The sequence below is a fragment of the Pezoporus flaviventris genome, unplaced genomic scaffold (assembly GCF_033815535.1).
Source record: "Pezoporus flaviventris isolate CSIRO_AGI_PZ_B2104156 unplaced genomic scaffold, CSIRO_AGI_Pfla_v1 ptg000020l, whole genome shotgun sequence".
NCBI classification, from domain to species: domain Eukaryota; kingdom Metazoa; phylum Chordata; class Aves; order Psittaciformes; family Psittacidae; genus Pezoporus; species Pezoporus flaviventris.
Genome location: NW_026892568.1, coordinates 2,848,820 through 2,869,405, shown reverse-complemented (window position 1 = coordinate 2,869,405; position 20,586 = coordinate 2,848,820). Strand labels below are relative to the sequence as shown.

The 20,586-nt window shown below is 44.6% G+C and overlaps 1 protein-coding gene across 8 annotated transcripts in view; it reads left to right on the top strand.

Annotated features, from left to right (window-relative positions):
• The window catches only part of RHBDL3 (rhomboid like 3), a 67,831-nt gene that overhangs the window by 36,021 nt on the left and 11,224 nt on the right, over positions 1-20,586 (top strand). For all 8 annotated transcript variants that reach the window (XR_009743720.1, XR_009743722.1, XR_009743721.1 and 5 more), the window contains 4 exons: positions 4,220-4,378; positions 13,980-14,204; positions 14,923-15,071; positions 19,528-19,640. Coding sequence is in view for 5 of the 8 variants with exons in the window: in XM_061455340.1 (XP_061311324.1) it covers positions 4,220-4,378; positions 13,980-14,204; positions 14,923-15,071; positions 19,528-19,640 (646 nt within the window). In the remaining 3 variants the exon portion in view is untranslated. The remainder of the gene's footprint in view (positions 1-4,219; positions 4,379-13,979; positions 14,205-14,922; positions 15,072-19,527; positions 19,641-20,586) is intronic.

The window sequence follows — 20,586 nt, the reverse complement described above, 5'->3', positions numbered from 1 at the left end:
CCAACTTCCAAAGTAGATGAAGTTGCTTGGAGTCTTGCCCATTGCGAAGACAAGTTATGGCTTGGGTGATGCCAAGACAAAGCCCCTCAGTGAGGAAACCATGGATGGTAACAAATTCTCTGTTCCTGCAACATCTGCAATCCTCAAGGCAGCTAAAGGAGCCTCACGTTGTGCCCAGTTCAGCTGCTCTGGTGCCCCAGAGGGCTGTTTGCCATGGAGTAGAGGAGCAGCTGGCTGCACTGTGTGAGATGTCTGTGTTTTCCCAAGACACCCATTGTCTGTCTGCAGCACCAGCCTCCACCCTACTTGCTCACTCAGCCGTGGCTGATGTGTCTTTAATTAAAGAGGAGAAGCAATTTGAGATTTTCTTTTCTTTTCTTAACCATATTTCCTATTTCCATCAGAGCTTGCAGGCCTCTCCTGCCCTTATTTTTGTCCTGTAGTTTTGCTGGGGGACCTTCAGTTTATGGCATGTCTGCCCTAAAATAAGAGAGAAATAGGCAAAAATAGCTTGATTTGGGACAGGGAATTAAGATGCTGGGTCAGATGGCTGCTATGGTCATTAGCATATTTACATTTTTGCTGAAGAGCCTAGCTGAGGATCAGGGGAGTTAAGGATGATTGTCATTGAAATGCAGAGGAAACCTTGCATGAAATTGCTGTTAGTGTCCTATTGTCTTGGAGGCTGAGGGGGGGCAAATGGCTTTCTTCATCCCTGCACCCCTTGTGTTGGGCTTGTCAGCCCAAGTAGCTGGGCAGAGGCAGAAGTAACTGCTGCAGGAAGGCACTGTGCTGAGTTAGCTGCTGGGAGGCTTTGCCTGGGGAGCTGTGAGGCTCAGCGCAGCCACACTGCTGGCTGCCAGTCAGCCTCTGGCCTCACGGTGACACAGAGGTGGTCGGCTGGGCCTGTGGGACAACTGACCCTCAGTGAGATCACCATGGATAAATACATGAAGCGTCTAGCAAAGGTCAGTTGTCTCTTCTATAACTGATGGACCCAAGTGTTTTGAGTGTGCCATTGCATGTTGGTTTTGCCATGTGTGGGGACACATGTTCTGCAGGACTAGCTCAACCCCTTGATTTTTTATGGCTAGCTGTGATACCAGAAACAAGGTGTGAGGCAGTTGGGGGTGTTGGTGTGGATTTTGAGTGTTGTGATGACAGATGAGATTTTATATGGTAAAAAAAAAAATATTTAAACATAAATAAGAGAACTCCCTCACAGCTGGGGTTTAGGGTAAAACAGGTTGTAGAAGCAGTGCTCTAGTCCTGCTCTGAGGCGGGCCTTTTTAGTTCAGATGTTACTTGTTCATTGTTCTCTTACTCTTTCATGCTGTTCAGATCCACTGTTTTAATTCAAACCCATTTCTAATTAGTATCTTTAACTTAGTGCCAAACCCTATATTGTACATGGTAACATGAAAGAGGAGGACAGGTTCCCTGGCCTGTTTACAGTTCTGAAAGTACTAGCTACCTTCTGCTACTGCTTTGATTTTGGTGGGACAAGCAGCAAGGCAGTGAATTGAAGGAGGAATGCTGGTGCCTTTTGGTATGAGAAAGAAGCATCCTTGGAGCAGAGGCTCATTTGTAGCCACCAGACAGGTTTCAGCTGTCTGTCCATTTGCAAAGCCAGCAGCAGGTATGGACAGTACAGTCTTGAATGATGGGATTGTATCAGCTCTAGCAGTGGTGAGTCTGGAGTCAGTGTGTCCTTCTGGGCTGGTTTGAAGCTGACTGTGTAATTTTTGTTCTTGGTTACAAAATGTTTCTTTTTGTAATGCTTTAAAGCAGAACAAAGTCTAGAAAAGTGGTTTGTGATCTCAGCAGCTCTTGTGTGCTTCAGCTCTGTCTTTTCTTGCCCTTTGAAGGAACAAGTAATAGCCACCTTCCCTATGGCTGTGGCCATTGGTTTTTCCTACAAAACAATGAGCACACAACATGGGGAGAATCCTATGCTTCAGTCACTGAACCTAGCCCTCAAAGCAGGGAAGCATTTAAGCCCTCAGGGAACAAATGGATTTGTCCTGGACAAGATAGATTCTAACATCTTAAATGTCAAGATATAGTTAAAGTGGTGCAGTTAAGTAAGATGTTGGTTAGGTCAACTGTTTTCAGGAAAACAAGAGTGAACACAGCAGTATCTATGGGATTGCAGGTGTTAGATCCATTCACTGAGTGACTCATCTCCCAGCTTCTGCAAATTCCCCTTAGAAAGGTCATCTCAGGTATTATGCTAATAATACTTTATTTCCTGGGTATCTGTGCCTCTGGGATTGAGCACTGCAAAACTTCAAATCAAGCTGGCTTGGGAGTCCCATCAAGAGCCAAAAAAAGCATCAGAGCTGAGCCTGAGTGCAGAAGCTCTGATTTTGTGGTTGGTTTTAGAATGTGATCTGTTAACTTTAGAGTGGGCTGGAGTAGGGGAGTTAAACTTATCCAGGGATTAATATTAAGCCCTTGTTTAACAGCAAAGAGCTGATGAAATCCACCTTTGGCTCGGAGGGCCAGCTGTCAGGAAGGTACATCCAGGCCACCTTTCAAGGACAGAACAGCTCTCGGCTGAGGCTGGGGAAGAGTGCCCAGCTCTGACTGCCCACAGGTCATATGGTTTATCTTGTTTTGTGTAATCCAATTGCCCCAGCAGCTTCTTCACCGAGGGGCTGCTGCTTGGACAGAACAGCAGACCAGCTCTGCTCCAGCCAGGGACTGTGACCTCTTCTCCTCAGCTTAGGCTCAACAAAGCAGCCGGTGGTAGCAGAGTCCCCAGGAGCAGCAGGACAAAGGTGCTCGGGCTGGAAGAGGACAGAGCCAGATCCTCTCACATGGGCACTGCATCCCCCCAAACAAGCTGCCTGTGCCTGAGGCTGGTGTGTTTAACAGCAGAGCAGTGCCAACCCTGCTGCTGGCAGGTTGCAGCCTCTGCCACATCCCCCTTCTCACCTCCTCCCTTGCCAAAGCAGCCTTTACTCTGCTGCATCTGATCTGAGGCCCAGCGCCTGTTCAGCTTTTGTTCTCCGTTAGGATAGAACCAGGACTGTCAGGACCTCTTTGGCTCTGCCAAGGCCTTTTATGTCCCAAATGTTTCCATGAAAAGACTCCCTCCTGACCACCCTGTCCCCTGACAGCCATTCAAACCAGCCAACAAGCTTGATATCATTATCTACAAAAGGAGGCCAGCGAGCACCAGCGTCCTCACAGCCAAGTTTGGGAAATCAAAGGCAAATCTCCCAGCAACAGAGTGCTGGCAGAGATCAGACTGTACCACATCCAGTGCGGGCTGGTCTGGCAGCTTCCTCTGCTGGTTTTCAAAGCACAAAAGCAATGTGCTTGGCGTGGGGCCAGCACTGGCTTGGCTGGGTCTGGGGCTGAGCCAGCCTCTGAGCTGGCAGCCCCTCACAGAGTGCCCTGGGGAGCTCAGTGGGGGACAGAGGCTGCTGGAAGCAGTTGTGAGTTAGAGCAGCCTTGCAAAGCTGTCTCCTTTTGGTCAGTGGTATTTTTAGATTAACCACTCAGTCTGAGGGGAAAATGGTGATGTTATTGGTCAGAGTGGGGTTCACTCCAAATCTCACCTGGGACTTTCCTGTTAATGACTTTGGTTTATGTTCTGAAAATGGCATGTTGCTGCCTTGCCACTTCTGGTTTGAAGCGATGTTCATCTGGTTTGTTCCCTGTTCAAAGACTTTCTTTCCAATCCATCTTAAGATAGAGAGCTCTTCAGCAGTGAAAGCACGTAACAATTTGAAGGCACCTGGAAAGGTGACTGAAAGAACCACTGAGCGCAGAAAGGGCTTGAGGAGGGATGGCATATTCTTCTGTTACAATTGTGTTAGGAAATACAGGAGTAAAACTGTTTTCAGCACGTATTATCTCACAGACTGCATCTCTGGTTTGCTTGATAGCCCAGGTAGGGATATGAAAAACAGACAAGAGAAATGATGATGCAGAAGGAAGGAAGTTGAAGGGAGCTGACTTAGCTGAAGCTTGGGTGGAGACGGCATGATGGTATGGATGAAGGTGCCTGGTTCACCCCTCTCTGCAGCAGGGTGCTTTGGGCAGTGAAAGGAAGCTGGAGATGGGGTTATTACAGGGGAATATGTCAACAAAACCTAGAGCAACCCCTGGGTCCCTGTGTGTCTGCAGCAGGTGATGAATGCATAGGAGGGCAGAGTTGTGTGTAATGTGGAATAGTTAATTCTGGCATTTTCCCCTCCTATCCCAGTTTGATCCTGACAACACCGGCTACATCAGCACTGAGAAGTTCCGCTCCCTTCTCCAGAGGCACGGCTCAGAGCTGGACCCCCACAAGCTGGAGGTCCTGCTGGCCCTGGCAGACAGCAACTCCGAGGGGAGGATCTGCTACCAGGACTTCGTCAACCTGGTGAGTGCTCTGGCTGGTAGAGCCTGTCAGTCCTTGGTTCTGCTTAAAGCATTGGCTGTTGAGGGACTGTCTCCCTCCTTCTCTCTCTCCCTTTCTTCCTCTATTGGCACTGGTGTTTGCTGTGTTCCTGCATCACACTCTGTATGGGTTTGCTGAAGCATTCAGTAGTGACTGAGCTCTCAAGCCAAGAGTCAAGTTGCTGCCGAGTTTTCCAGGGAAACAAGTTTGCATGGGGAGAAATGGCGGGAGCTGTTTGAAGACCAACATGAAGCAATGGCTGCTACTTGTTCAGAGGCTTTTGCTGTCAGTATCAGTTCCTAGCTGTCGTAAGGCCCCATTTGTTTGCAAGCAGAGGTCTGTCAGTCTGGATGTCTCCTGTGTTATCTAGAGATTTCACCACTTCCAGACAAAAATATATAGATAACTTTGTGTTGACTTGCTGGGTGGAGTCATATTGCACTGCTGTAGGCATCAAGAGCAACAGGAATAAAGTGTTTCTAGGTCATGTTCATTTTATCCCAGGTGAGATGTCTCAGACTGCGTGAGTCATGAGCTGATGCTTCTATCTCTGCTAATGAGTCAATTAGTGAAAGGATCTTTCTGTTTCTTGTCAAGGCAGTTTGGCGAGTCAACACAGATGTAGACATGTATTGTTAGATGCTTAGGGTGGCCTAGAAATGCTGTTTGAAGACAGGTATCTTGAACAGTGGACATTTCAGGGGCTTTGCCCTATTCTTGCTCTGGCATTCCACACCTGAATCCCAGCAGATTTAGTCCAGCAGTAAGAAAAACCTGGGTGACAAAGTCAGTGCCATCTCCAAGGTTTCACTGGAAAGCTGGATATGTTCTTGATGCAGAGTGTAATTACTTGCATCTCTCTGTTCTTGCAGTCAACATGGGGATCTGATCCTTCCATTTGTCATGGTCACTCACACATGTGGTTTGGGGATAGAAAGAAAGTGTCTTCCATATGTCCTGTCTTCACATGAATCAGAAAAGTGTGATAACAGGGCACTGCTGTCAAGGATCCAGGTCACAGCCTCACTTAGGCCATGGGCAGCGTGAAGGGGAAATTACTGTGATGCAGTGACACGGATCTGCTGTATCTAATCAAGCTGTCTTATTAGTCCCTTGCATGTGTTTAGGTACACAGCAAAACAGATGTAGCCACTATTAAGCAGATCACAACTACTGTGAGGTTTCCCTCAGCTTCAGCTTAATAAACAGTGTGGTCAAGGTATTTATAGTAACAGCTGCTTGTTCTACGGTTTGGTATACTCAAAGTACCATGCCAGCATTCACTAATTGAGCTGCACAACACTTAGCTAGCAGGAAGAGGTATCATCTAATTTTTTTTACAGAAATGATGGCCTAGGGCCAGCCAACGTGTTGGCAACAGGCTCAGGAACAGACCTGAGCTTTTTCCTCTCCTCTTTCCTTGCTCCATGAGCTGGGGAGCAGCACAAGCTGCAGAGAGGCAGGTGGGAGGTGGAAGGTTTGGGCATCCTCCTCCTTTGGGGAATAGGGGATGGTGCCAGCTCACACCCACCTAATGTGATTTCTGCAAAATGGCAAATTTCCTTCACTACTACTGAATGACTCCTGTAAAGAAGCCATTGATTTTTCTGTTCTTCTATCCTCATCTGCATATTTTTGCACTTTCTAATCGATAGGCAATGCTAATGCCAGAACATTAAACTACTTACAAATGGCATCTCCTGATTCCTCCTCTAGTTGCTATTGATTTTCAACATCCAAACTTTCTAGGGCTCCTTCTCTTTTCCCTAGTTTCCTGCTCCCAAACCTGCCTTTTGAGCTTCCCAATGGAAAGAAACAGAACAGTTGGCACAGAATCACTGCGGAATTAGTGATTTCCTTCACTTTATAGCTGTCAGTCCTGAAGCTATGTGTGGTGATGTTGAAGTGCATGCTTGTGCTTGATGATCATCAGCCATCTCTGCTTTTTGCTCAGGTTAAATTGTCTGTTTCCATAGCTTAGCAAGAATTGATCTGCTCCCAGAAATGATGGTGCTGGATGTGAGGAAGGGAAAGGCTGACCTTTTATGGAATCCACAGAGGTTTTTCGGGCATGGCTCTTTGTGTGTGTGTTTTCCTTTTCTCCATCAATATTCATGAACAAGTACTCTGACATGATCAGAGAATCTCATGGCCTCCCAAATGTGTTTAAGGTACTGAAACTTTGAGTAAGAGGTAAAATGGCATTAATAAAGCTCTGGCCACTGGAAAGGCCTTGAAGCAGGAGTGGGGTTGGGTATCAGAGATGCAATAGAACGCAGTTATAATGCAAAGCACAGAGCAGAGGTGTGGAAGGAAACAGACTCCTCTGTGTGTCTCACAAGCATCTCTTTTGGTTGCTTTCCAAACACGGGGATGTAAGGAGCCTGTGAGCCGTCTGCTTAAGCTACTATGAGACAAATTAACTGTGTTCCAGCTAAAACCAGTACAAGCAGGCTCAGATTCGCAGAACCCAGCTCAGAGCAGTGTTTAAGCACTGGGCATCAGGAGAAGTCTTGTCTTCAATGGTCAGTTCCTGAGATATGCTGTTCTCTCCGGCTTTTCTCACAGCTTTGCTAATGTTGATAAAAATTGAGCAGGGAGAGTCTGCTCTTTTTTCAGCCTTGTAGAACTCTTGATCTTTGATGGGTTCCCTGGAACATTGACATAATGTGATGCTATTTCTTCTGCAGGGTGCTACTTACTAGAGAGTCTGATGTTGAGAGATGCTATTTGTGACCACAGAAGCAGCTGTAACTCTGTGAAATTATTATTTCCAGAAGGCATTACAGGCCACAAACTGCACAGAGCAATAGTGTTAACACTTTGTTTCCTCCAAGTTACAGCATGTCTCAGAGAAGGCAGTAAAAAAATGCTCACACCCATGTACTCCAACAGCATCAGGACCACCAAGAGCACTCTCTGCTCTCTCAAACACTGTGATCCCCTAGCTAAACTAAAGGACTGCTTTATCCTCTGATGTCAAAAGTATGTTATAAACTTCTGGATGCACCAGAAATATAATTCTAGGATTTCTTACCTCAATCAGGAGACCTACACAAAACATATGCCTGTTCTCAGCAAAGCAACTGAAATTCCTGGAATGACAAATTTTACAGGATGAGAATGGATCCTAGAAATCTTTCAGTAAATAATTTAAGTAATGAATAAATTTAGGGAAGCTGAAGAGTCTTGGTGTGATCTGCAAACAGAAAGGGCTGAAAAACAATCAGATATGTATGAGATTCCTTGCATGCAGTTGTAAAACACAATGCTGCAATCATATCCATTTCTGTTTGTACACTGGAGCTTGTAAGAATGGCAGAAAGCAGTTTCAGATGCTTATCCTGCGTCTGAAACAGTGCAGAATAATAAGTGTTTCCTGTACAAGTGGAGACATCTTGTGCATGTCTGTTGTCTGGTTGCTCTTCTGAGTGTGAAGAGACATGCTAAAAATGCACTGTGGAAATTCTGGCTCTGAACAGCATAAGCCACAGGAGGAGATAATGAACAAAGATGTTTAACTAACTTTGCTGCTTTTAGAGAGGAGGTGAGCCAGGAGGTGATATAGCCAAGATGTTATTTGCTGGGATCCTTGCTGAACAGCACTTGCTGCTGGCAGTCTTGGACTGCTTCACATGATATCCTGTGAACTGTAACAGAGCTGAAGAGCAGACCAGCGATTCCCTGGAGAAACTCAGTTACCTGTTCTCTGGCTAAATGTTCCTTGTATTCTCTGCCTGAGAATGTGCATTATTGCTTTGGACAGGCTGGATCTCCTTCCTCACCCTCTTGACAGACAATGCGAGTAGAAGTGAAGGGGTGCAATATTAGCTTCTAAGATGTTACTTTGCTTAATGGAGGGGCAATATGGATCCAGTTCAGCTGTGGTGAGAGCTTATATTCTCTTGCTGTGAAAATCAGGTAGGGAACTTGCTCTGGACAAGGAAAAGTTTTACAGTACCTTGTGTTTAATAAAGCAACTTTTGCTAGAAAAGTAAATCACAGCTTATACTGAGACTAAAGCAAAATCCATTCCATCTTAAGACATTCTTCAATACTGCATGGCCGGAGGCCATTTGTTCTTATTAGCCACTTCAGTGATAGAAGCAAGGCTTGGTTCTGTCCCTTGTGAGGACACTGCATTTGCCTGCAGATATTTCATGGGTATACTTTCTGCTTTGAAAGGTAACTCTTGCCAGTGCTTGCAATGGTAACACTTTCGCTTGGAATACTGCCTCCAGCCTGGCTTGAGCTGAAATGAGGGGAGCAATGAAGCAAGAGCTGTAGCTACAGAGTGAGAACTTTACAAAAGAGAAAATTTTGAGTTTTATCTTTTGGCTTTGTGAGTGTGTGTGTGACTGCACCAGGAGGGCTCTGTTCTCTTCATGAAGGTGAGCTTTAAGAAGTTACATAGTATATTCTTGGAGGGGAGGGAGTCCCTTAAACCATGGTTTGCTTAATAGTTTTTTAGTGGTACTAGGAGGTACTTTGTAGCACAGCCATAAAGTAGCTATAAATTCCACTTGCATGTCCTTTATTGCACCAGCTGACAGCCTGCGCAGAATGCTGAGGTGAACAAGGCTTTGTAGGAACTGGATATAATTCCTTATTACCTGAGCCACTGGAAAGATAAGCAATAAAGCTGAAATTGCCAATCCTTGAAATCCCCAGGCAAGACAAAAGTTTGCCCAAATGAATATCTCCTCTTTCTGGTAAATCCTTCTTCACTTTCTAGTGTTTTACTCTTCAAAGGCTATTGCAAAATAACCCAGAACCTCAGTTCTAGTAGTTTTGTCTGCTGGTTGTAGTTTTGTTCTCACTGTTTCTAATCTGGAAAGTCTTTGCAGGCAAAGCTGCAGGTTTTATGTGCTTCCAATTAGCTGTGCTGTTGAACCAGGGCAGATCCTCTGCCAAACATCAAGGGGACTCCCATCTAGAGTCCTCTGGGATGTCCTTCAATTTCCAGTAGGACACCCCTTTAAGTGCTTCCTCTGTCCCTGATTCACTGTCTTGGCTGAAAGTGAAACTTGTGTCCTGAGCTCTCTTCCTGGCTTTTATTCAGAGGTATAATAATAAATATTTAATTTAAAAGGGCTTGGAAAACTTTTACTGCAGTATTTGATCTAATATTATCCTACTGTAAGGAGGAGGTTTTCTTAATAGAAGGAGTGCCCTTTTGATCATGTCCTTATCCATCTCTTGCCTCTCAGTGTGTTAAAGTGTATTGAGGTGCAAAGTTGTTACTCCAGGGAGCATTGCCAGGAGCTGCACACCCCTCCTGATAAATGTGCCTCATGCTGCCTTCATGTTGTTCTCCTTCCCATTTTGGAAGAAACTGGTGATTTTTGATGTTCCAAGAGCCATGCGTATCTCTTGAGGGGAAAAAAATAGCTGTCAGAGAGCCAGATGAGTATCTTGGAATTTGATAACTGGGATGCAAGAGCTGATTTTTGGAATGTGTTCAGCTAATACATTGATTCGAGTCCATTAGATACTGGCTACGCGTAGCAGCAGAAGAAGGAACTTTCTTCTGAGCGAACTAGTCTGGCAAATAATCTTTATGCCACTTAAAAGGGAACTTGGCATAGAAATTCCCATCCTTAACGTGATTCCTCAGCTGTGTTCAGTCAAGTGCAGCTGAAACTTGAGAAGCATGATGTCAGCTGAAATGGTTATTTTAATTGTGTGTGTGTCTAAAATACATACGAGTTGGAAATGCTATTAAGGTATTTAAAACAATGCTTCAGAAGATTAAATCTGGATTAATTTCAGTTGCAGAATCCTTCTCAGCACCAATAGAAAGTAGAATGTGTGTTGGGGGGGTTGAAGTTTAAAGCTTACTGTGTTTTGACACAATGATATTTGAACCACAATGTTAATCTTGTCCTGCAAGCCGGGTTCTTGCAATTAACCTTGAAACCTGACTGTATTTTACCTTTTCTAATGGAAGAGCTGGAAGGTCTAAGCCTGGCACATGTAACAGAGAAGTCCAGACAAAACCTTGAGCAGGGAAAACCCCAGCCAGCAGCCATCATAATTCATTTGGTCTCTCCTGCCTCTAACTTTTCTCCAATCCCCAGAGTAAACCACTGCTTGGTCAGAACAAAACAGGATGTTGGTGTTTGCTTTTTGTTTTCCCATTTGATGCTGTTTGTTAAAGTGCCACCAGGTTGGCTTGGAGGACATGAACATCTGTTGCAGATGAGCTCGATGCTGAGTTATGCATGTTGTGAGGAGCTGTCTTTACCCACATTAGCATTTTGTAGAAGTGGGGAGCGAGGGAAGGAAATAAATGTGAATCTTGAAAGCAAAATTGATTGGAGAGGCTGCATTTGTGAGTAAAGTGGGTTATAAAACTGGAGCTGACAGAGGCTTTTAAAAAGCTTGTGCTAACTTCTGATTTAGTGTTCTGTGTCTTGGAAGATCAGAGCTGAAGAGCTGAACGTATTGCCTGTCACAGTGTTGTATGTGTTTAAAAATAGCCGTAGAGCATGCTCAAAGATGCCAGCATGTAATGGGCAGAAATCCATGTTTTTCAAAACCTCCTAAGTGACGCTGAATAAAAAATATAAAAAGGGTTATGTGCCCCACACAGGCCATGAAACTGGAGATGTGGAAATGCTACATGACTTACTTGGCTATTGATTATCTGAGGCAGCAACAGTAGTACAGATGGCCAAGAAACACAGAGAAACGGGCTTGCCAGTGGGAATGGACAGCTTCCATTGCAAGTTGCAGATTATCTGACGCTAGTTCTATAGTGGTATCTGTGCTGAACAAAGGCAGGGCTTTGTACTTCACCAAAGTCTGGCACAGTCCCACTATATGGTAAGGACTCTTCTCCTAAAGTTTGACATTTTCAATGTTGAAGACAGGTTCAAATAATCTAAATAGGAAAAGCTTTTCCTTTCTGGCAGATGTATCAAACCCACCTTCAGAGCAGAGCTCTAGCAGTAAGCTTTGTTTTGTTTTGGTGTGGTAATACCAAAGGGCAGAGGTGGCTGCACATGGTTACCAGTCATGTCAGCTTGGCTGTTTTACAAGGGAAATTTCTTTCTCTCTGCATAATAACTTTTTGAAGGCACGAAAGACTGAGGGAATGTGTTATTCCCCAATGCTGCCTTGGCTCTCCACATACTGTTTGCTGTACCCATCTGCATGAAGTTTTAATATCATGCTCAATAAAGAAGTCCCAGATCAATTACATGAAGAGAAATGGGATGGACTGCCCTGAGCTTCTGGTGCTGCAATAATGTGCAGGCCAACAATGGGCCCAGTGTTCTTTCAGTTGATGATTAAATACTTGACTCATAAATGCCAATATTGTGGAACTCTGAAATCCAGTCATTCAAACTGTGACCATACATGACAGACTCTGTTTGGGAAGATTTGAGTCTTCCAAAGTCAGTCTGAGGAACAGAATAGTGTTCTCATCAAGAGCTGGTGACAGCAGCAGTAGTGACTTAATCCTCCATCTCTCTTCATGCATGTTACCTCCTATCTTTCTCAGCCTGTCTTCATACGGGAGGTGCTCCAGCCCCTCATCGTCCTCGTGGTCTCCTCTGGACTTGATCCAACAGTTCCATGTCCTTCTTATGTTGAGGACACCAAAACCTCACACAGTGCTCCAAGTGGGGTCTCATGAGAGCAGAGGGGAAGGATCACCTCTTTTGACCTGCTGATTGTGCGCCTTTTGATGCAGCCCAGGATACGGTTGGCTTTCTGGGCTGCAAGTGCACACTGAAGCTGGCTCATGTTCAGTTTCTCATCAACCAGTACCCCCAGGTCCTTCTCTGCAGGGCTATCTGGATATCTCCGTATGTTCTGCAAGACTGGAGCAGTTCACAACCTGCTGCATTTAACTTGCAGGCAGTTTTCTTATTGCCTCTTTGCTAAAGAGCTGATGAATTTGGATACCCAGTAGACGCTCTATCCTGGGAAAGGACTCCATCCTCCAGAACCTGACTTGAGAAAACTGGAAGAAAGATTTTTGTGGACAGATGTTTTTTTCCTTCTCTACCTTTTCTGCTTCTTTTGCCAGAAATTTTCTTTTACAAATGTTTTATGAATGCGCAAAGGAAACAAGAGAGCAAAGGAGAGATACCAAGGAGAGAGCTTTTAGGGTGAGCCTTTTTTCCTCACTAAAACAACTGAAAAAGATCAACACCAGATTTTTTCCCAGTGTTAAAAAAAATGGAAATAGATCAGTTGGTGTCAGTGTTGCTCACATTGGTGAATTTCTGCACTGGAAGGACAGGCTGCAAAGGGAAGGCTGAGGAGGGATGGGCAGCTGCTGGGAGAATGGGTCACAGTGCTGTCACCCTGCATGCCCCTCTGCCTTCCTCCAGTGATTAACAGGAGGTGGCTCCCTGCAGTGATTACTGTGTTTTAAGCAGCTTGGTCCAGCTTGGAACAATTACCCAGCTGCTGGGCACTGAAAGCACAAGCTCTGGGCTTTGCTGGCTTTGGGATATTGGCTGAAATCAGTGTGATCCAAGACAACTGTAAGGCAGTGCTGTTGGACGTCATCTCCTGTTTGGTTCTGGCAGGCTGAAGATGCCAGTGGTTTCCGAGATGAGTTATCAGCTCATTCAGAAGGAGGACCAGGCTGCTACGTTTGCTTTTGCTGCCTTTTACTGTAAAAGGCACCTGTACAGTGGTCTTTCTGCATAGTAAGCCTTTTTAAACCTCCCTGCCAAGGATGCAGCCAGTGCAGCCAGTGACTCCGATGCAGCAGGTTTGTTTGTCATCAGGGCTAATTAGCAATTATCCCAATCTTGGAGCAAGCTCTCTCAGACCTGTTGTTCCCTCCCTGCCGCAGGCAAGGCAGAAAACCCCATCTGCCTGATTGGCAAATGCATTTCTTTAATTATGCATCCAAATTAAGAAAGTGTATGCTCAGAAAGAGACAGCTTATTCTATGCATGTAAGACGATAATGCACATACACATCGGCTGTACCCTCCAAAGCCTGCACCGTCCCAAAACCTGCCCCCTCTGAGGATAACTGTTTTAAAAGAAGAAATCCTTCCCTCTTGCAAGTTTACAGCAGGTAGGGCAGCCTGTACACCAGTTTAGTTTGTTGCTGTTGCTCATGCAGCTTTGTTTTACACAAAGGGATAATTTTCTTTGCCCAGAGCTAATTCCTGCCAACAAGGGTTAGATGCTGTGAGTGTACCTGCTGCTACATTCAATAAATTTTCTGCCCCAAGAGATGACAAGTGCAGGGAAGTGTTGTAGAGCAGGGGGAGCTGAGGGAAGGAGAATACAGGAGTGTGGATCATGATAACTGATGGTGAAGACAGTAGATGGAAGATTGGAGAATGGGCTACAGAGCTCAGCCAGGTGCATCAGCAGCCTCCTCTCTGTCCTGACTTCATTTATTGGCATCTTAATAGCAGACCCTGGTACTTGGTTTGCTTGCACCCCGTGTAGGTCACCCTGTAATCATCCTGAGATGTGGTTCCTAAAGCACCAGCCCAGTGGTGGTTCTCCTGTCTGCCTGGATCTTTCAGTAATCTCCCAGGATGGTTGTGCCAGGCCTTGCTTTGTCCTCATGGTTTCTCCCTTTTCTTTTTACCCAGATGAGCAACAAAAGGTCGAACAGCTTCCGGCAAGCCATCCTGCAGGGGAACCGGAGGCTGTGCAGCAAGGCACTGCTGGAGGAGACAGGGCTGAGCCTTTCTCAGAGGCTCATCCGGCATGTTGCATATGAAACCTTGCCCCGAGAGATAGACCGCAAGTGGTACTATGACAGCTACACCTTCTGCCCTCCACCCTGGTTCATGATAACCATCACTATTGTAGAGGCAAGTACCTTCATGCAGTCTCTCTGGAAAACCACCTCATACTGCCAAAAGCTTTGCTGGGGCATGAACAAGGGCTGGATTGGGACTAATTTGGACTCAGACAAGGAGAAGCACAAAGCTGATGGCCGTTTTGGCTTATCTGTATATGTGTGTAAGTGGAGACTGTGATCCTGTGTGTCTCCAAGGATGGTTATTAGTCACTGAAACGATTTGTATATGGAACTACAGAATTTGGGAAACTCTAACAAAACTTTCTGAGGAGTGAAAATCTGGACAGTTCTAGAGAAACTGGTAATATAAGTAATGGAATTAGAAGAAAAATTCCTATATGGTTACCTCTGTTCTGTGAATGGAGAGAAAAAGGAGAGAAGAAAAACTGGGTTAAATATTCTGACCTACTCATTTGTTGCCAAAATGAGATCTTTGCACAGCTGCTGGGTAATGCAGTCGAGCACAGAGAAGGGTATAATATGGCACTGATCAGTAGGGTGCCGAGTTCTTATGACTCAGTGGCTGGTGTGTTACAGAAAGTTTCATATAGAGTTATACCAATGTGTTGCAGATTCCTCAAACGGGGAACTTTCCTGCTGTGCGAAGCTGTCAAGTGGGAGAAAAATACTGTACATTTGATTTTTTTCTCCATGCTTTTGGGCTGCAAAGTATTGCTTTTCAGTGAGAGAAGGCATTTCCTAACCCAGGAATCTCCCTGATTTTCTAGGTTGCCTTTTTTCTTTACAACGGAGTGGTATTAGACAGATTTGTGCTACAAGTCAGCCATCCCTTATACCTGAAGAATGCATTACTTTACCATCCTCAACTCCGTGCTCAGGCTTGGAGGTACCTAACCTACATATTCATGCATGCAGGGTGAGTACTTACAAACCGTAGAGATTCACCACAGCTCAGGTTCCCCAGAGAGAGGGAGGAGAAAGCAACAGATTCAGCTCAGAAATAAATGTTTTAAAATCAATTCTGAATTGTATATAAAAGTCTAAAGCTCTTCTGGAGTGTTGGGCAATGAGGGGCGAACCTTCACGGCTCTCTGAAGGGAGGAGGCAGCATAAGGAACTTAACCGATGCTGCTCTTCTCCCCAGCAGTACTGGGACCACACCTTCCTCTTACTGTGCACTTTCCAGTGTGTGCTTCCTAAAACTCACCATGTCGAAGCCCAGTGTCCCTCCTGTGCAAGTGGTAGAATAAATCTGCAAAGATGTTGGACTGGTATTTACACCTACATGGTGTATTGTTGCTAGGCTTCCTAGCTGAGGTTGGAAAAGTCAATTAAATTCCCTGTGCCTCTGATATGTCATCACTTGGTGATGTTGTCCCTTCTGTAGGGACTGAGATAATGCCTAGAAGCCCAAGTCAAGATTGAACTCCCATTTTGTACACACTGTACCAACACCAGGATTCCTGAAGAGCTGCCAATCTTGACTGACCAGATAGACAATGAATGGTCCATCCAATGCAAAATGCAAAATGAAAGTGCACAGTAAAATGAATCCTCCTTCTTTCCATGAGAGGTATGTAGCTGACTTTGGAAGAGGAAATAAGGCATGGGGATTCTAACTGTGCTTCTCAACTGTGCTAGTCCTCCCAAGAGTCAGAGACTTAATTGTGTGATGTTTGTGATGCCATGGTGATGAGTGAGTGGCACAGGAAAGTTCATCCCTGTACAAAACACTCCACCCTCTGCGTGGTTTCTCAGATCATTATCTTCACACATTCCTGGCAGATAATTGCAATTTTCTTTAATTCTGTCATTGAAAAACCACAGAAACAAGCTTTCTAGCAGTAGTTTATAGTTTGAAACTGGATAAAGACCCTTTGTTCTGAAATAGAAAGCCTATATTCCCATCAGTCAATATTCTATGAAAGGCCAGAAAGATCACGCTGATCTTTTCCCTTTTCCATGTCTCTGATGGAAGACATGCTGATGTCTCTTCTCTGCCATGGAATAACTGCCTCAGTGTGTAATTGCCTTTGAGCACAAGATGTGCCCCAGATCTCTGACTAAAAACTGTAGGGCAGAACAGACTCCCCCCGAGGGGAGAGTAGGAAAAAAGTTATAGATGAAACTTCTGGAAGGGCAACATCTGTACTTTGTGTGCTAAATCCCCCTCCAGAGTCCATTGTATATAGGTTTCAATCTGCCAGTAGAGACTATTGGGCTTAGATGTAAGACTGGTTAGGTAAAAAAGAATTGGAAATTTTCATCACTGAGGATGTGGGGAAAACTGGCTTGTAAAAGGATTAAACACTTCATTTTTAACTAATGTTAGCTAATTTGTACCTGGGTTTTCTTCTGGTGATGGTGATGTTCTACTGTATCACTTGGGTAACTGCAGATCACTTTGGGATACATCTGAAGAGGAGCACCTGCATGAGGACAATTTGTTCAGCATTTAATGTTTTCCTGTATCATTGTGGCCTGCTTTCCTAACCTGGGCAACCTTCATCACCCTTTCCTTTCCTGTGGTAGGCAGTACTCTGGCATTCTTCACACTTACTGCCTGAAAAATAGCTCATGTTTATTTCACATCTGTGACAGGCTCAGAGATGACCAGTGGGGAAGGTGGTGTGCAGGAGACTCACTGTCTTTGTGATGGATTCCAAGTTCTTTAGCTATGTAGCTTTCAGAACAATGGAGAGTCCTGCTGGAACAATAAAGCTCATGATTTATCTGCAGTATCTGGAGTTAATGTTAAATGTTCATTTAATGCTAACTTCTCTGTATTAAGCTGCTTTCATATCAAGAGAACAGATAAATCTTGGAAAGGTAATAACATTTGTTTGTGGAAGCCCATCATTTTCCTCTTGTTTTCAAATGAAAGGCTAACACAATGCCATGGGCTCTATTGTTATCCTGCTTCCAGCTGAGACATTAAAATGGTAATGTGGAATGCTCCTTAATTTAGTGCATTGGGTCTGGGTTTCAAAGAGCAAGCGACAGCCAGAAGGTGTCCAAGAAGACAGCAGTTGCTAAGGCTTGGCTGGCTGTGCCTCTAGGAAGATGCCAGAAATGCCTGGGCTGTGTGTTGGTCCTGATGCAGGGAGCTTTGTCCAGGGCTGAAAAGGCAAAGTTGTAAATTCTGCCCTTCTGCTTTCATGGAAAGCAGACGTTGACTATCTGGGGCCCAGGCATTTGTAACACTGCCATAACTAATGACTTGCATTGATGCTCAGTCCCATTTGTTTGGTCCCAGGGAAGGAGAAAGTCTTTAATAAATCAATGAAATTGTCATTTCAAGAATGACGCATTCAGCACTGGCAAAGGCTAATTATATTTTATGGGTGCTCATCGACTGTGGAGCCTTCAGAGCTTTTAGTGTGATGGGGAGGAGAAGTGAATGGGATTGCTCCTGCAAAGTCTTTTAAGAAGAGCTGTGAATCAGAGCAGTCACTTCAGAGTCTGGGACAAACTTTGCCAAGCTCTTACAAAAGCTTCCCATGAAAAAATAAGACCCGGTGCTTTGTGTGAAAGTGTCAGATGCCACCTTGTTGACTATGTGCCAGCCAAAGCTTCTGCCCTCCCCTCTGTGAAAGGGCACTTGGATGCTTTGACTCTTCTGTGATCTCAGTTTGACCTTTGCTGCTTGTTCCTAAGTGCTGTGAACATGCAGGATCAGAACAAGTGCCAGAATATGCCCATGCCTGGTGGCTTCAAGTCTTGAGCAAAGCAATAAAAAGCCCCTCAGTTACATGCAGCAGTTTCCCATAATGACACATTGAAGTGCTGAGTGGCTCGTGCAGGGGAGAAATTTATCCTTGGAGAGTCATTCAGTGAGAACAAACCTATTAAGCTCTGCAGAAAGGAGTGTTTCCTGCTGTATCATTTCCAGCAGTTCTTTCCGGTCCAACTTTAAAATCTCATTTACCAGACTGTTCTGTCATTACTGCGTCTCACCATCAGTGTTTTTCTCTGATAGTGTTTATCTCTGATGTATATGGGAAATTGCTATGGTAACATGAAGTAAGATCAAAACAGTGAAAATCCATATAACTTAAACCAAAGATTGCTGGTGGCTGGCTGTGAGCAATTCTTTTCTTGTATAAAGGGGGATGTAGATTTCCAGTGCATTAGCTACTTTGCACTCTTTACCCCAAAAGATGCCCCTTCTCTGTTAAGGGTATCACTCTGTCATTTAGGTCCCCTACTTTGTAAGCAGACTCAGGCACTCTTCATACAGAACAGTCTACCACACTGGGTTCAGTGTGACCTTGTCATTCAGCAAGGTCACAGCCCTGGGGGCCCAGGGTATATCTCAGACACTAGCACAATGTTGAGAAGGGCACTGTTCAGCAGCCTGGTGCTTTTGTCACCTCACTGGAAGATCCTGTAGATAGCAAAAGCACAGGTAAATATTTGTACAGAACTTTGAAAAGTAACAGGACAGTTTTGTTAAGTTAAGTTTTGTTTATTAGAGCAACAAAGAGCTTGTTTTCAAACTATTGATTCAGCACAGGAGAAAACTGCTGCACTGGAGTCTGCACCAAATATGCTTAGATTTAATCTTAGCTGTCACACTCTACCTCTAGGCTGCAAGTGGTCCTGCACAATGTGCACAGTGGGGTTTTCTACAGGTCCAGTCTCAGCTCAGCTTTCTGCATTGTGTTCAGCAGGGAGTTTTGCCATTGAATATAATGGAAGGTGAACAGAAAGCTTTAGTGAATACACCTTGTGTCTCATCTAACCAGAGATAAAAATGCCCTCTGCTCCCCATTCTGACCATGACCACACTGAAGCAGGCACATCAGAAAAGGGTTGTGGTCAGGCAGCACAAACAGTAAAGCAGCATTATGTGTCACAAGGAAATGGCAGCTGTCTTGGATATTAGGTTTATCTTTGCTCTTGACTTAATATCTGTTCCCTATCATAGCAGCGCAATATGTTCAGGGAAAGGCTGTGTTATTAGGAGGGGAGAAGGGAGGACCAGGTCAAGTTCTGGGCTTTTGTTCCAGGCTCTGCTGCCATCTTGCTGCTTTTGTGGACAAATCATTTGATTTCTTCAAACAACAACAAAAATAAAATAAAAATTAAAAAAAAAAAAAATAAAAAAAGAAGTCTCACTAAGGCTTAAACTTGCTGTGAGGTCTTTGTCTGAATGGACCTGGATGGATGTGAAAGACAATGAGCAGCAAGGAGGGAAGAAACATTGCAGCTCTCAGTCTGATTTTTTCAGGTTTTACCCAGTGTTATAATCTACTTCCATGAAGCAGGTGCTCATTGATTTCCTTTCCAAGATACCTTTGTCTCGAGGCTAGAGAAGAGAGACAAAAGAGTTTAGCAAAGAGGACAACTGTTGTTTTTCCTTGCCACAGGATAGAACACCTTGGACTCAACGTTGTCCTCCAGCTCTTGGTTGGAGTTCCCCTGGAAATGGTGCATGGAGCTGCACGAATCAGTTTTGTGTACGTTGCTGGAGTTGTGGCAGGTAGGTGACACTTCTGGGTGGCCCAGATGGAGAAGTAATCTGAAAATGGTCTTTTGTGTAGGAAATGTTTTGTGACATTTGGGTGCAGAAGAGGAGCAGTCCACTGATCTGTGTGTTGAAATTGTTTTGGAGGCTGGAAGTGGGAAATATGCTACAGCTTTCTGCAGCCTGAGTAAGCAAGAAGTATTTGGTTGCAGGTTGTGAGCAGTGCGCAGGAATCTGGAAATTAATATAATCATAAACCATGGGCTTTGATTGAATTTTAGGTTGTGCTGTATTGCTTTTATTTGTGTTTGGCATTTCCAGCAGTTTGGAGGTGATGGAGGTTAGCTGACAATAGATCAACATCTAATTAAAACAGGAGGAGGGTGTGAGAACAATCAACAGCTTCACAGGGGAACTCTGACAACAACTGACTGCCTTAGTTGAAGATTTATGGTGGTTTTTTTTTCCAGCTACATTAATTTTATCATTTTCCATAATGAGCAGATAAAGCCTTTGTAAAATGGGCAGCATCAGGTACTAATAAATCCTACATTCCAGAAGAGACACTGCAGAAAGAATAATTAGACTAGGACACAGGACTAGGGATGGTACAAGCACAACACTATTTAATGCAGAGAAAGGAGTTAGCAGACCAGCTCCACCATCTAGCTTGTTATTTTAGTAAGCACTAACTAAAGTGGTCCCCAGTCTGCAGCTTTCGAGACAAACTTTTCTACATAGATCCACCTACCAACCTGAGGCTTCATTTGTATACATGTAAATACACATAGCACATCTGTGCAAGGTATGGTGAGCACTGAATCTGCTGCACTTGAGCCCAGGTGGGCACTGTGAGTTGCCTGTGGCCGTGGTTCACAGGGGCAGAGGCAGCTTTTGCTAAGGGTTAAGCTGGGCTGAATGCCCAGAGCTCTGGAAGTTTGTAGCCAGTGCCTGAATGAGG